The following is a 16,046-nucleotide window of genomic DNA, read 5'->3' on the forward strand; positions in this document are numbered from 1 at the left end:
AACTGTGATCTAAAGTCTGATCTACACAGAACCGTCGTAACACGGTGGTCCTATGAAACCTGCAGAGTTTAGTGACTCAAACAGAACACGGTGGAACGCAGTTTGGCTCGGCCCATGGGTCCCTGTGTTGATACATCGCTCTAACTAAGCCTCTGTGTTTGTTCCATCAGCACAGTGGGCGGGCGGAGGCAGAACACGTTCCTGGTGAAGGTGCCGGCGCCGGAGGACAGCCAGGAGGAACAGGAGAGCGGTTCAGAGGCCAGCGACTCGGTGTCCAACAGTGGCCAGGCCAACAACTCCCAGAGCACCCAGAATGTCACCCTCATCACCCTCAACTCCGAGGGTACGACCCTGTCGGAGCGTGCACACATGATACATGCATGCGCATATACAAACCTTCACAGAAAACCATAAACATGCACACACAGAGAAACTCAGAAACCACAGATACACACACACACACACACACACACACACGTCCCAAACATGGTTTGAAGTGTGCATTGTAAAGAAAAAGCCTCGTGATCTATTCATCCCTGTCACCATTTTGTGAATCGGGCTGAAGTCTTCTTAGTTAGACAGTTACATCAACACATTTGAACTCAAATGCAGCTGGAATTTGATTTGTGGATGTGATATGTTGCCTGGCACTTCTTAACACCCAAGTACTACCACCTGTGTTCGTGTATAATGGTGCTGTGTTTACGTTTCAGTTTGTATCATTACCAGCGTAGACATCTGTTGTAGCTAGTGTCTCACACAGACTGTTTTTAAGTCTCCTAGGATGGTCTCACTCTGTCGAGTCAGTGGCTTTCCCAGTGGTCACTGACACGCCTGAGGAGAGGAAATGTTTTTCTGATTGAGCAAAGTCTCTCACTCTGCAGCTCATGCTGTTGTTTTTGTTGTTTGGGCTGTTTTGAGTGGTTTCTGGAAGGTCCTTGGTTAGCTTCAAAGACGTTCCATGCATACATATTCATTTATTTGCAGCTGCAAGTTTCCATGGCGACGTGTCTTTGTCGGTGTTAGCTGGAGGGCACCATGTGGTTTTCAAAGGGTGTGCGTGTGTGTGAGATCCTTCCACTTTTTTATTTGTTTATTTTTATTTGACTAGGCAAGTCAGTTAAGAACAAATTCTCCACACCTCTCAAAAGCTTGGGGTCACTTAAAAATGTCCTTGTTTTTGAAAGAGAAGCAATTTCTTTTGCCCATCAAATTGATCGGAAATACAGTGTAGACATGGTTAATGTTGTAAATGACTATTGTAGCTGGAAATGGCAGATTTTTTTTAATGGAATATGTACGTAGGCGTACAGAGGCCCATTATCAGCAACCATCACTGTTCCAATGGCACATTGTGTTAGCAAACCAAGTTTATAATTTGAAAAGGCTAATTGATCATTAGAAAACCCTTTTGAAATGATGTTAGCACAGCTGAAAACAGTCGTGCTGATTTAAAGAAGCAATAAAACGGGCCTTCTTTAGACTAGTTGAGTATCTGGGGCATCTGCATTTGTGGGTTCGATTACTGTCTCAAAATGTCCAGAAACAAAGGCTTTCTTTTCAAACTCGTCAGTCTATTCTTGTTCTGCGAAATGAAGGCTATTCCATGCGAGAAATGACCAAGAAACTGAAGATCTCGTACAACACTGTACTACTCCCTTCACAGAACAGTGCAAACTGGCTCTAACAGAATAGAAAGAGGACTGGGAGGTCCCGGTGCACAACTGAGCAAGAGGACAAGTACATTAGAGTGTCTAGTTTGAGAAACGACACCTCAGAAGTCCTTAACTTCAGCTTCATTAAATAGTATCCGCCAAACACCAGTCTCAACGTCAACAGTGAAGAGGTGACCCCGGGATGCTGGCCTTCTAGGCAGAGTCGCAAAGAAATAGCCATATCTCAGACTGGCCAATAAAAATAAAATATTAAGATGGGCAAACGAACACAGATGCTGGACAGAGGAAGATTGGAAAAAATTGTTACGGACCGAGAAATCTAAGTTTGAGGTGTTCGGATCACAAAGAAGAACATTCGTGAGACATAGAAAAAATGAAAAGATGCTGGAGGAGTGCTTGACGCCATCTGTCAAGCATGGTGGAGGCAATGTGATGGTCTGGGATGCTTTGGTGCTGGTAAAGTGGGAGATTTGTACAGGGTAAAAGGGATCTTGAAAAAGGAAGGATATCACTCCATTTTGCAATGCCATGCCATACCCTGTGGACAGGGCTTAATTGCAGCCACTTTCCTCCTACAACATTACAATGACCAAAAGCACAGCTCCAAACTATGCAATACCTATTTAGGGAAGAAGCAGTCAGCTGGTATTCTGTCTATAATGGAGTGGCCAGCACAGTTACCGGATTTCAACCCTATTAAGCTGTTGTGGGAGCAGCTGGATCATATGGTATGTAAGAAGTGCCCATAAAGCCAATCCAACAAGTGGGTAGTGCTTCAGGAAGCATGGGGTGAAATCTCTTCAGATTACCTCAACAAATTGACAACTAGAATGCCAAAGGTCTGCAAGGCTGTAATTGCTACAAATGGGATTCTTTGATGAAAGCAAAGTTTGAAGGATCATTATTATTTCAATTAAAAATAATTATTTATAACCTTGTCAACGTCTTGACTATTTCCTATTCATTTTGCATCTCATTCCATGTATGTTTTCATGGAAAACAAGGACATTTCTAAGTGACTCCAAACATTTGAACAGTAGTGTATATACACTGAGAGGTATAAAACATTAAGAACACCTTCCTAATATTGAGTTCCACCCCCCATTTATCCCTTATAAAATCCTCAATTTATCGGGGCATGGGACTCTACAAGGTGTCAATAGCATTCCACAGGTTTGTTGGCCCATGTTGACTCCAATGCCTCAACAGTTGTTTGTCCTTTGGGTGGTGGACCATTCTTGATACCCTGATGAAGACAGCTTGTCTGTCGAAACGTTGGACATAAATATTTTTGCATCTGAGCTCCTAGAGTGTGCGGCTCTGCTTTATTTTTTTAAGTGTTCCACTCCGCTAGCCAGCACCTCGCCTAAATAGGTGTGGACCATTCTTGATACACACGGGAAACTATTAAGTGTAAAAAACCTAGCAGTGTTGCAGTTCTTGACACAAACCGTGTGCCTGGCACCTACTACCATACCCTGTTCAAAGGCTCTTAAATCTTGTCTTGCCCATTCACCCTCTGAATGGCACACAAACAATCCATGTCTCAATTGTCTCAAAATCCTTCTTTAACCTGTCTCCTGTCCTTCATCTACACTGATTTTTGAAGTGGATTTAATAGACGACATCAACAAGGGATCATGGCGTTCGCCTGGTCGGTCTATGTCATGGAAAGAGCATAATGGTTTTTTTTTTTACACTCTGTGTAGATAGGTCTAGCTATCCCATAGGAAGTGTGTTGTTCCTTGTTGAACTCTGTAATGCCCCAGGGAGATTCCTATTGTTAGAGAATGTATAATAACCTCTAGAGCTGTGTGTTGATGTACTCCTGATGGTCTCCACAAGGCTGTGCTGTGGTATCAGCAGTAGCAGAGATAGTGAAGGTCTAGGCTTATTTTAAATGTATTTTTTAAATATATATTTACGTTTTTTTTTACCAAGTATGTATTTGCTTTGTCATATTTTTGTTAGGGGCGGTTACATGTACATTATTGATGTCAATTGACACTTAATTTATACCTCCATGTATCTATCTGTAGGCTGCCAAAAAATACATTCATACAGAGAAAGGATCATATTGATCACACAGGATTGTGTAATAATAAAATTGGTATGTAAAGCGAAACAAAACATGATGTAGGCCTTCCTGTGAACTATTTTTGCTCTCTGTGTGTGTTTGCTTATGTGCATGTGTGTTACTGTGTCTATACATATACATATTCATTAAAACATTAAGCTCAAAAACCTTCACCCATGAAAAGGTGTTAGAGCTATTGCTGCTTCACACAAATATGTCTTATAGACACCGACCTACAAATACACTACGTGACCAAAAGTATGTCTTTTATTTGTATTTATTAAGGATCCCCATTAGCTGCTGCCAAGTCCTTGACGGCAGCTACTCTTCCTGTGGTCCTGCAACATTAAGGCATTTATATACAATTTAAAATATTGCATAACATTTTCCACAACACATTGTGTTCCCTCAGTCCACTACTCTACTACCACGTGTATATAAAAAATGAATGTGTACGCGTGTGTGTGTAGAGTGCGTGTCTTATCATGTGTAAGTGTGTGCCTGTGTCTCTTCACGGTCCTTGCTGTTCCATAAGGTGTCTTTGTACTGCTTGCATCAGTTACCTGATGAGGAATAGAGTTCCATGTGGTCATGTCTCTATGTAGTACTGTGCGTCTTGATTTCGGTAGTGAAGAGATCTTTGGTGGCATGTCTTGTGGGGTATTCGTGCGTGTCCGAGCTGTGTGCTAGTAGCTTAAACAGACAGCTCGGTACATTCAGCTTGTCAACACTTCTTACAAAAACAAGTAGTGATGAAGTCGATCTCTCCTCCACTTTGAGCCATGAGAGATTTACATCCATATTATTAATATTAGCTCTCCGTGTACATTCTAAGGGCCAGCTGTGCTGCCCTGTTTTGAGCCAATTGTAATCTCTCTTTGTGGCACCTGACCATAGGACTGAACATTAGTCCAGGTGTGACAAAACTAGGACCTGCCTTTTTGATAGTATTGTTGAGAAGGCAGAGCAACAGGTTTGCTGTTATGTGGACACCTGCTCGTCCAACATCTCATTCCAAAATCATGGACATTAATATGGAGTTGGTCCCCCCTTTGCTGCTATAACAGCCTCCACTCTTCTGAGAAGGCTTTCCACTAGATGTTGGAACATTTCTGCAGGGGCTTCCATTCAGCCACGAGCATTAGTGAGGTCGGGCACTGATGTTGGGCGAATAGGCTTGGCTTGCAGTCGGCGTTCCAATTCATCCCAAAGGTGTTCGATGGGGTTAAGGTCAGGGCTCTGTGCAGGCCAGTCCAGTTCTTCCACACCGATCTCAACAAACCATATCTGTATGGACCTGGCTTCGTGAAACATGGAAGGGCCTTACCCAAACTGTTGCCACAAAGTTGGAAGCACAAAATCGTCTAGAATGTCATTGTATGTTTTAGCGTAAAACGGTCCCAGACCATTATTCCTCCTCCACCAAACTTTACAGTTGGCACTATGCATTGGGGCAGGTGGCGTTCTCCTGGCATCCTCCAAACCCAGATTCATCTGTTGGACTGCAAAATGGTGAAGCGCACTTCAGCCCTCGGTGTTCCCGTTCTGCTTGTGTGGCCTAACACTTTGCGGCTGAGCTGTTGTTGCTCCTAGACAATTCCACTTCAAAATAACAGCACTTATAGTTGACTGGGGCAGCTCTAACAGGGCAGACATTTGATGAACTAATTTGAAGGGCTGTCCACATACTTTTGTTTTATATAGTTTTGTGGGTTATACCGAGTAGTTTTGTGGGTTATACCTAGTTGTTTTGGGGGTTATACGCAGAGTAGTTTTGGGGGTTATATCTTTTGTCACTGCACCCACCCACCCACCCACCCACCCACCCACTTAACTCCCCCTTTCACCTCTCTTTATAGACGACTACCCAGCAGGTACGTGGCTTGGCGACGAGAACAATGCAGAGATGCGTGTGCGTTGCCCAGTGTTGCCGGGCGACATGCTCCACCTCAGCACCAACTGCCGCACAGCGGAGAAGATGGCGCTGACACTGCTGGACTACCTTTTCCACCGCGAAGTGCAGGCAATGTCCAACCTGTCAGGACAGGGCAAGCACGGCAAGAAGCAGCTGGACCCGCTCATGATCTACGGCGTACGCTGTGAGTCACGCACACCAACCCACTCACTCACACGCTTGACATGGCACCAGTTGCCAGTGACTATTTGATCAATCTTTCCCCATTGATGAATCATAGGCAGGGCTCAATCCCTTCACCCTCTAGCACTTAGGTTATCCTTTGACCCTGTCATCAACCACTTGTCACACCAGCCACACCCTCAACTCCAAATGCTCCTGTGTTACCTGTTAAGATAGCACTGACCCATGTTGTAGTGTAGCTCTAGTTCCATCCAGTGTGACCTGAATCTCTCTGCATTCCCCAGGCAGGTTAGAACAACACATGCATTCATGCATAACACATTTTACAACATACCAAACTCCAATTGACAAGCACATGTAGGTCGGAGTGTTCATGATGGGGCCATAGCTAATGCGCTGACCCCTTTGATTCCTAATTAAGCTTAAATGGGTAATGAGGGAAGCTGGAGGGGATCCAGGGGAGGGGAGCCAGGGGAGGCTGGCTGTGGTAGAGGAGTATTTATTGGGACTAGTCGTGTGTGTGTGTGGTGAGGGATTTGGACTCTGTCTCCCCACATCTATTACTGTCTGTTGATCGCAGGAGTGGCGGAGTGTGTTGGTGTGTGCACTTGTGTGATGCAGTTGTTTTGTGTGTGTCTTTGTGTAATTCAGGTGTGTGTTTATGCAGTTCAGGTATGGTGTGTATGTGTACCTGTGTGTGGAGACAGATTTGGGCTGACACTGAGGTATGTGGGGGCTGGAGCAGGGCCAGGTGACTCACTCACAGTAGGCAGGTTTCCATTGTCCCAGGTTTATGTCACAAAGAAATCGTTGCATGTTCAATGGAAACGGCAGATAAAGCAGAAATGTTCTAAAGATCGACAACATTTTGTATCTGTTCGGCAGGTTAATTCTTCTGTCGACAAACTTTATTGTGATAAACTATGATGGAAACTGTTTTTCTAATAAATGATGATTGCCAAATAATTTTGAACGTACACATGGCACGTAATGTCACCCCCTAACTATAATGCTCCACCCAACATTTCATTTTAAATGCCCAATACCATTTTTCTTACTATAAAAATGTTTACCCATGCCTGAATTGCTTCGCCTTGCTTTTCTGTTTGGCTGGCAAATTTAACCATCCAATTCTTTCAGATGTACAGTGCAAGTGTCACCAATACACAGACCGTGGTGATACTTTGGCGCATGAGAATTGTTATAATATGGCCAATATAAATGATTGTGTTCTATCCATGCTGTCTTTCACGGGCTACCTGAGACCTGAAACAGCTAGGTGGAAGGACATACAGGATGTCGCCTATGTATTAATACTCAATTTGCCTAAATGGGTAAAACACTTCAACCACTACATTTCTATTCAACACTAGGTTTTTCTACAAAATGTTTTGTTGGTGTGACGTCATTACGTTCAGCTGTTTTTATTGACACGATGGTTAAATGGAAACTCACCCAAGCAGGCAATTGTCGCATCTATTTTAAATGCGACCTTTCTAAATGTCGACCAAAAATCGTTGGACAAGTTAATGGGAACATAGCTACTCCTCTGCCTGCCTGTCCAACTGGGACTGGTGAGAGAGCACCTGCCTTTCGTGCCTGTACACGACTGTCAGGCGTTCTGTGTGTTGGTGTGTGTGTGCTAGAGGCCAATCCCCACACCCCCTTCCCCCTCCTCGTGTCTCAACTCTTCCCCTCGGGTGATAGCAGCCTCGTTAATCGGGGTAGAAAGAAGCTGTCAACTCCTCCGTTTCACCCTCAAACCAGCTGCTAACATAACCCCACCCTCTCACATGTTATATATCCACCTACATGGTCCCCAGGGTCGGAGATTGGGATGATATGAGTACTAGCAGTGGTACCTGACCACCTGTACCTTGACCACCAGATTTAGAATCTAGCTAGAGTTTTCAGTGCTTCTGACATTTTCACAGTTCAGGCAGAGTTGAATTGTTAGTGGGACAAGGTTGCACTGTCCAAACTACACACACAGACTTGGCATGAACCGCTCTCCATCTTAAGCAATTATTATGACCATTTCTACCTTGTCATGGTGAGTTAACTATCTTAAACTGAAGTCATCCTGTGCCCTCGGTCCTTGTTCCCCTCAGGTCACCTGTTCTATAAGTTTGGCATCACTGAGTCGGACTGGTACCGGATCAAGCAGAGCATCGACTCCAAGTGTCGCACGGCATGGAGACGCAAGCAGCGCGGCCAGAGTCTGGCGGTCAAGAGCTTCTCCAGACGTAGCGCCAACACGCCTGGCAGCTCAGGTAGTCATGATACCTGGGGTCATCACACACACACACACACACACACACACACTTTATAGTAAAACTAGTCTTTCCTCTCACTTATGTAAGTGTTGGTGTATAAGGAACCCAGTGAGTAGTGCAGATGCAGAGTGTAGCAGATGGTTCTAATCTTCACAACACAACAACGCCTCCTGTCCTCCCCTCCCTGTGATCCATCACCTCTCACCCCTGACCAGAGAGAGTGGGACAGCAGGGGAAACCCAAATATCCTGTGAGCCCACACAAGGGGTGTACAGTCATAGCCTGCTCTTTTCCCAGACCACGCACCCATGCACCCTGCAGAGCACGTTCTCTCACACTCCCCTTAATAAAACTGCTTCGACATTTAAACTAACTTTAAACCGTTATTTATTAATGAATGTAGAGAGGGCTAACACCAAAAGTACAGTCTCCTCGCCTCACTGCCAATGGCTGGACTGGGGATTATTTACATACTACAGTTCATGGGTTGAGCCCCAGATGGCACCCTATTCACTATATAGTGCACAACTTTTGATCAAGGCCCATAGAGCTCTGGTCAAATGTAGCACACTATATAGGATTAAGGGTGCCATTTGAGAGACACCTGTGGTCATGCTGAAGGTTGGAAGATGGACCTCTTACTGGCAGGAAATACAACATATTGCTATGATATGAGCTGTACCAGTCAGATGTCTGTGCCTCGTGTTTTATATGCCATGATAATATTATTTTGAGAATGAGTCATTTAGGCCTGCTTTGTCCCTTTTATGAGCAGTGTGGTGGGATGTAGGCCTACATCAATCTAGCAACAAAAACCCATATTCTCAAAGCGAGCACGCACACACCAGTGTAAACTAATCACACACACCAAGCACACACACCCCCCATGAGATAATAGATGGAGCTATGGTGGGCTGATGGGGGACGTGGGTGTGATAGTGGTGGGTGTTTAGACTGAGGCCGGGGGGGTTGTGTTTGGCCGCTGGGTCATGAGTCTGTTTGGACTGCTAGCTTGAGAGTCCTTGTTGTGTATTTAGACATGATTGATACAGTATAAACACACACCATCATCCAGCAGATGGCCTGAGCTGTTGCCAAGTATTCCTCCAGAGGTGAATGGGCTTTTATTTCAGTTTGCTATCCCCCCTTTCCACCTAATGGATCTGGGGGAGTCTGTCAATAATCAATCTGGTCCTAGATCTGTGTCTGAGCTGGGTAGCTTCTATCTTCAACCTTACTGTTGTTAACTCTATTGCATTACACTAGTGCTTCATTCTGCTCTGTGCTAATGCCCTTCCTCCCCAGAGGGTGGCGCTGTGGCGGAGGTGGCTCACATGGAGGGGGTGACCCAGCAGACTCTACACTACACCCTGGCCAACCAGGCCGTCCAACAGGTCCAGATCCACCGCATAGGAGAGGACGGACAGGTCCAAATGGTGAGTGTCAGTCTCCTCTCCATCCTGCCCTATAGCCCTGATTTATTTCGGTTAATCTCTCTATCTCATCCTCTTTTGCTTCTCTCTCATTCTCTTACCTGCCCTGTTTCTCTCTCTGGCTTAAACCCTGTCTTCTATTTATCTCGGTTGATCTTTTTCCCCTCTTTTCTTTTGCGCTCCCCATTTCTCTGCCTTTGGTCTCGGTTCTTCTTTTCACAAACCCCTGCGCACACACAACTTAGCATGATGGCTAGGAAAAACTCCCTAGAAAGGCAGGAACCTAGGAAGAAACTTGGCCAGTCCTTTTCTGGCTGTGCCGGGTGGAGATTATAACAGTGCATGGCCAAGATGTTCATAGATGACCAGCAGGGTCAAATAATAATAATCACAGTGGTTGTAGAGGGTGCAACATGTCAGCACTTCAGGAGTAAATTGTAGTTGGCTTTTCATAGCCGATCATTCAGAGTTAGAGACAGCAGGTGCAGTAGAGAGAGAGTCCAAACCAGCAGGTCCGGGACAGGTAGCACGTCCAGTGAACAGGTCAGGGTTCCATAGCCGCAGGCAGAACAGTTGAAACTGGAGCAGTAGCATGACCACGTGGACTGGGGACAGCAAGGAGTCATCAGGCCAGGTAGCCCTGAGGCATGGTCCTGGGGGGGTGTGTGTGTGAGAGAGAGATTTCCCCCAGATATAACAGACTGACCCTATCCCCCCCGACGCATTAACTATTGCAGCATAATTACTGAAGGCTGAGACCGTCCAATGATACCCCCGGACAGAACCCTAGCCAAAGTATAGCCCCCACACCACTAGAGGGATATCTTCAACCACCAACCTACCATCCTGAGACAAGGCTGAGTATAGCCCACAAAGATCTCCCCCACGGCACAAACCCGAGGGGGGCTCCAACCCGGACAGGAAGATCACATCAGTGACTCAACCCACTCAAGTGACGCACCCCTCCTAGGGACGGCATGGAAGAGCACCAGTAAGCCAGTGACTCAGCCCCTGTAATAGGGTTAGAGGCAGAGAATCCCAGTGGAGAGAGGGGAGCAAGTCAGGCAGAGACAGCAAGGGAGACAGCAGGTATGTACGGCAGGACCAAATCAGAAAGATGGGTAGGAGCAAGCCCACGTAATGCTTTGTAGGTTAGCAGTAAAACATTGAAATCAGCCCTAGCTTTAACAGGAAGCCAGTGTAGAGAGGCTAACACTGAAGTAATATGATACATTTTTTTGGTCCTAGTCAAGATTCTAGCAGCCGTGTTTAGCACTAACTGAAGTTTATTTAGTGCTTTATCCAGGTAGCCGGAAAGTAGAGCATTGCAGTAGTCTAATCTAGAAGTGACAAAAACATGGATCACTCTGATCACTTCCTGTTGCCTGTGCACCTTCACGGAGTCACAATGTTGCTCTGTTCCAATGTCCACACTATCACTTAGAATGAAGACAGTGCTTTAACCTTTTTCAGTGATAATGAAGGAAAGGATCTTAGTAAATGTTATGTCTGCCATTGAAATGTATTGAAACCCAACTAAGGAGTAAGTACTGTACTACTATCAGATCTCACGTCTTCCACCAGGTTGTCCTGTGTTATTGAGGGAAGCATTAGCTTGATAGCCTGAGTGACAGTCTGTTTGTGGTTTCATGCCAACTCCGTGTCAGTTATTGCCATGTCAAATTGGGGAAACGTTGTTTATGTTTATAAGCTATTTGAAGAGCAAGACTGTTTTAGCTTGACAATGACAGCAAAATAGTTGGCAAGAGCACAAACAGATCTGGGATCAGGCTAGCAGCTTGACTCTGTTGTATATGTTTAGACTTGAAGAGGCAGAGAGCGTTACGGGAAATGCTGGTCATATTATAATCTATGTCAGGTCAGAGGGTGATGAAGCTGGCCGTGCCCCACGCTGACTAAAATGCTTTCTCAAAAGTCCGTAACCGGTTTCTAAAAAATTGACTAGTTATTTGGGAGAAGTATAGTTGTACACACAACGACAGGCTAAGAACTGGCTAAGAACAGGCTAAGAACAGGCTAAGGCCAGAATTCCACCCTTGCAGACTATAAAAACTAAAGGATCATTATTTGTGAAAAGTATAGTTTTGTGTTCATCTCGGTTGACCCAGAACTACAATCTTGCGTAATTTGGTCAGATGCTAGTATGTCCATGAGAGATCAGTTTTGCATTAATATCCAATGCAATATTATCATGTCAGAAAATGAGAAAAATATGTATTAGTGAGTAGACATGGGTTAAACTATTTGAAATAATTGTAAATACTTATGTGTTTGATTGAGCTTGCCTGGCTTAATGGTCCAATGTAGTAGTCCTAAACTGCAAAACCCACCCATCTGGCACTCCAAGCAGGCTAGAGCAAACGATCAATGTACATTTTGAAAGATTTCAAATAGTATTTGAATCTAGGCCTAGTGGGGAGAGAGTGAATCATGATGGGGAGCTTACCGTTGTGCAGATATTACCCTCTTGATATTCTACAGAGTATTAGCGGATGCAGCCAAGCCTGAAATTTACAAGTGCTGCTAATGCAGTGGAGGAAATGTAAAGCATAGGATCTGTCAGGCAGCGACTGCAGCAGGGCTCAGACTAGAGGCTGATGGTGGAGGGGTGAGAGTGGATGTATGTGTTAACGGTGCCACATACACATTGTGAGTTCTTGTTCTCTTTCTCATTCTCTCATATTGTTCTCTCGCTCATCTTGTTCCCTCATATTGTTCTCTCTCTCATCTTGTTCTCTCATCTTGTTCTCTCTCTCCATTATCAGATACCTCAGGGACACCTCCATATTGCCCAGGTCCCACAGGGGGAAGAGGTGCAAATCACACAGGACAGTGAGGTAAGTGTTTCTGTCTGCCTGTCAGCCTGTCTGTCTATCTATCCGGGTTTCTCAGTGAGTGACTGAGGGCCACTTAAATAGTCAGTAATGGTAGCCAGTATGAAAGTCATTAGGCAGAGTTCACCGTCAACAGATGTTAAATGTTAACGGTGCTTGTTTATATCTACCGCCTGCCTATGCATGGGTTATTATACTATTTGTTTCCAAATAATACCCAGATGGTCTGTGTCTCTCACTAGACAGCCTCACATGCACACAATGGGTTGGCTCTAAGAGAGTCAGACTCAGAACTACATGGTGTTTGAGAAATAATTATCTGCCTCAGCATTATAGTTAAATATTTGTAATAAGATGTGGGGTAGAGATTTATTTTGAGGCGACACTGCGCGCGGGCACACACTTGAGTAGACGTATACATACACACACGTACACATACATGCAACCATTGTGTGTACACACACACACACACACACACACACACACACACACACACACACACACACACACACACACACACACACACACCTGCACTGCAAATAGGGCTGACACATCGTCCAGGTATTCTACGGAGGTTCCTAACCTGTACAACCAAGACACAGGGAGGAAGACAGTTTGAGAGAAACTGAGGAAGACAAGCTCTGAAAGCCTTTCCTGCTCTTTGTGATCGGATGCCAGAAAATACATTTTTTCACTCTATGATTTTGTTTGTTTTGGGAGTTCAAAGCTTAGCAACAAAATCCCACTTTTCCCAACTGTCGCTCAGTGTGCGTTTTCATTAGAAACAGGGGCCTCTTCATCAAAGCCATTGGTTTCAGCATGTTGGAAAAGGAAATAAGGCTATTTGGGAGAGATTACCATGCTGCCTGTCCATATGGCAGCTCAGACAGCATTGAATATGAAATAGAATTAGGAGTGAAAACAGCACAAGGAATATAGGCTAAATTGGGCTTGTTTTTCATGTGGTCTTGTTAATGTCATGGCGTCTGTGTGATTTGTTTATGCTGTGTGAGTGAATGATGCTGTGATTGGTATGTTCATTATGCACTATGATTAGTGTGTGTTTACAAAATGTGTGATGCTCTCAGGCTGTCTGAATGATCTCTCTCTTCTCTCTCTCAGGGGAACCTTCAGATCCACCAGGTGCATGTTGGGCAGGATGGTCAGGTAAGTCCCTTCACCCCCTGCAGTAACTTTATCCTCAAGCTTCATTACGGAAAACACTTTAAAACATTTTGCAACAGAACATGTGAAGTCCAGGTAGCTCCTCCGTTTCAGGCCGTTTTCTTCAGTTTGGTGCCTAATGAACAAGACCTATGGAGTTTTAAGGAGGTTCCCACAGATTGTTCATTACTTCTGGGTTAGCTCAGTGTGCTGGTCCCCCTCTTTCCTGCAGACCCCTTAAATGCGCACCGAGAGGAGCTAGCTCTCTATCCCTGTCTGGTCTGCCTCTCACTCTGGCTCTCTCTCTCTCTCTGGCTCTTCCTGTCTCTCGAATGTCTTTCTTTCTAATCTCTTGTTCTCTTGCTCTTTCTCTGTTTTATGTGCCTCTCTCTCACTGTCTGTCTTGCATGCTTTCTCAACTTCCTGTCAGTCCCCCCCCCCCCCCCCCATCTCTCCATCCTTCCCTTCTCTCCTCTCTTTGTGGATAGAGGAGAGGATGGTGTGTTTAGGACAGAGGGCTCTGTTCTTCCTGTTTCTCTGTTCTTTCCTCTGGGATCAAAGGGAGCCTCCTGATCAAAGCACCAGGGCTGTGTGACGATCGCAGATCATACATCACAGATGGGCGCTGTGCAGACCAGGGCATTATTTCATATTCATGATCTCGATCGTCTAGAAGCCTGGCTGTAGAGGAAGTGGCTCGCTCTCTTTCTCACGCTCCTTAGACTGTTTTTCTTTCTGAGGACAGGTGCGTGTGTGCACAGCACCATTTGTGTGACGTTAACTCTTTCTCAGCTTATGGGTTCTGCTCTTACTAAACCCAAGCTATTTTTCAGCCAATTAGCTCATCCCTTATTCCAAGGCGCTGTCATTGTTGGGAGAACAGCAAATGTTAGGCAAGGAACTCCAACAGTCCTGGCTACTCCAAACTCTAGACTTGGTTAGCTAGTCTAGAGTAAATGCCCATATTGTGTGCCAAAGGTACTTTCCACAATATAATAGTTTATCACTTGTCATTTACTTGAACTCCAGCTGTTCTCTGTATCTCCATAACTCATTGAACTCGGTGATTCTCAAATTAGTATGTGTTGATTGCGAGACTACCTGGCTTAGAGCTAGCCTGGATGCCAGTCTGTTTCTGCTCTCTTGTCATGCCAATGTTGTTTGGCTTGACGATGACAATGGAGAAGGCACACACTGAGACTAAGAAACACTCACGTCCTCATTTGAACCGGTCGTTGAGTCCGGTGGGCCTGACAGCAGCATTCCTGTTTCTCTCTTGCATCTTGGCTCCGGTTGCAATTTGGTACTGGTTCTGATTTTGAAGCCAACAAAAGTGAAATAAAAGTTACAACTGTGGTACAACTCTATTTCCAATGTTATTTAGCAATAACGTGTTGTTAACTCTGTCTTTCTGCTTTATTTAGTACATATCACTTGTCAGGTCATGGCTCGTTCCTCATTGTTTTAACTATTAAATGTAAGACTATCAAATGCATCCCCACACACTGATGACATTGTAAAACACCTTCTGCCATTAACACTAGATCCAGCCACTCTGTGTAAACACACTGTGTAGTGCATTGAAGAGCAGAGTGTGTCTTAGATCACGGAGCCCCTCACGGTGCCAGAGTGTAGCTAACTAGGTCTGTGTCTCAAATGGCACCCTATCCCCTATAATATAGTGCACTACTTTTGACTAGATAGGGAATAGGGTGCCATTTGGGACGTATCCTCGCTGTGTATAGGTACTTAACGAGGCAGGGTCCTATCCCCCTGGCAGAGCATGGAAGCCTTGTCCAATAAAGACCCTCTTTCCCCCCTTAATTTTATTTGTAGTTTGCACCTCTGTCACGCCATTGTTTTGAACTTTCTCAAGCTGCCCTCTGTTGGTGGTGCCATAGTGGTGCCTTAAAGTGTTGACAAGCCAAATATTTAGTAGGAAACAACTTTGCCAGCATTATCATGTTGTCAAATTTACTTTTGACAGATGGCAATGTTGCCATTAACTAGCAAAGTTTGTCAGAAATACTGTAGCTAGCAATACTAATGTTAGCTAACTAAAACTGGCCTACCCCCAATCTTAGCTAGCTAGCTAACGTTATACTGCATCTAAAGTCAATCTGGTGACATCAAAAGGTTTTTCTACTAATTATTGCCTCATTTTGAATGTCATTGTATTTGCAAACCACTGTAATGAACTTTTGATTGAATCTTCATCGGTGCCCATTGACGATGCATTGAGTAGAATGCTCAGTCGGGAATCAGTCCAAAACTAACGTTCAAAACAATATTGTGACAAAACTTGCAATCCATGAATAGCTAGTATTTTTTTATTGTATCTGTAAAATGATATGAGGCCCGCGCCAAAACAAACACAATAACTTATTCTTCTAGCCTTGTGTTCCAGGTCTGGCTTTTCACACACCCACACACATATAGACATAGACACAGGCACATGGCACACACG

General features: G+C 44.7%; 1 protein-coding gene across 2 annotated transcripts in view; it reads left to right on the forward strand.

Annotated features, from left to right (window-relative positions):
* Nucleotides 1–16,046, forward strand: part of LOC115109541 (protein BANP-like) — a 68,660-nt gene that overhangs the window by 18,712 nt on the left and 33,902 nt on the right. For both annotated transcript variants that reach the window (XM_065009799.1, XM_029634536.2), the window contains exons 6-11: nt 171–343; nt 5,613–5,852; nt 7,963–8,124; nt 9,433–9,563; nt 12,347–12,418; nt 13,538–13,582. In XM_065009799.1, coding sequence (XP_064865871.1) covers nt 171–343; nt 5,613–5,852; nt 7,963–8,124; nt 9,433–9,563; nt 12,347–12,418; nt 13,538–13,582 — 823 coding nt within the window. The remainder of the gene's footprint in view (nt 1–170; nt 344–5,612; nt 5,853–7,962; nt 8,125–9,432; nt 9,564–12,346; nt 12,419–13,537; nt 13,583–16,046) is intronic.

This window comes from Oncorhynchus nerka, linkage group LG25 (assembly GCF_034236695.1).
Source record: "Oncorhynchus nerka isolate Pitt River linkage group LG25, Oner_Uvic_2.0, whole genome shotgun sequence".
NCBI classification, from domain to species: Eukaryota; Metazoa; Chordata; class Actinopteri; order Salmoniformes; family Salmonidae; genus Oncorhynchus; species Oncorhynchus nerka.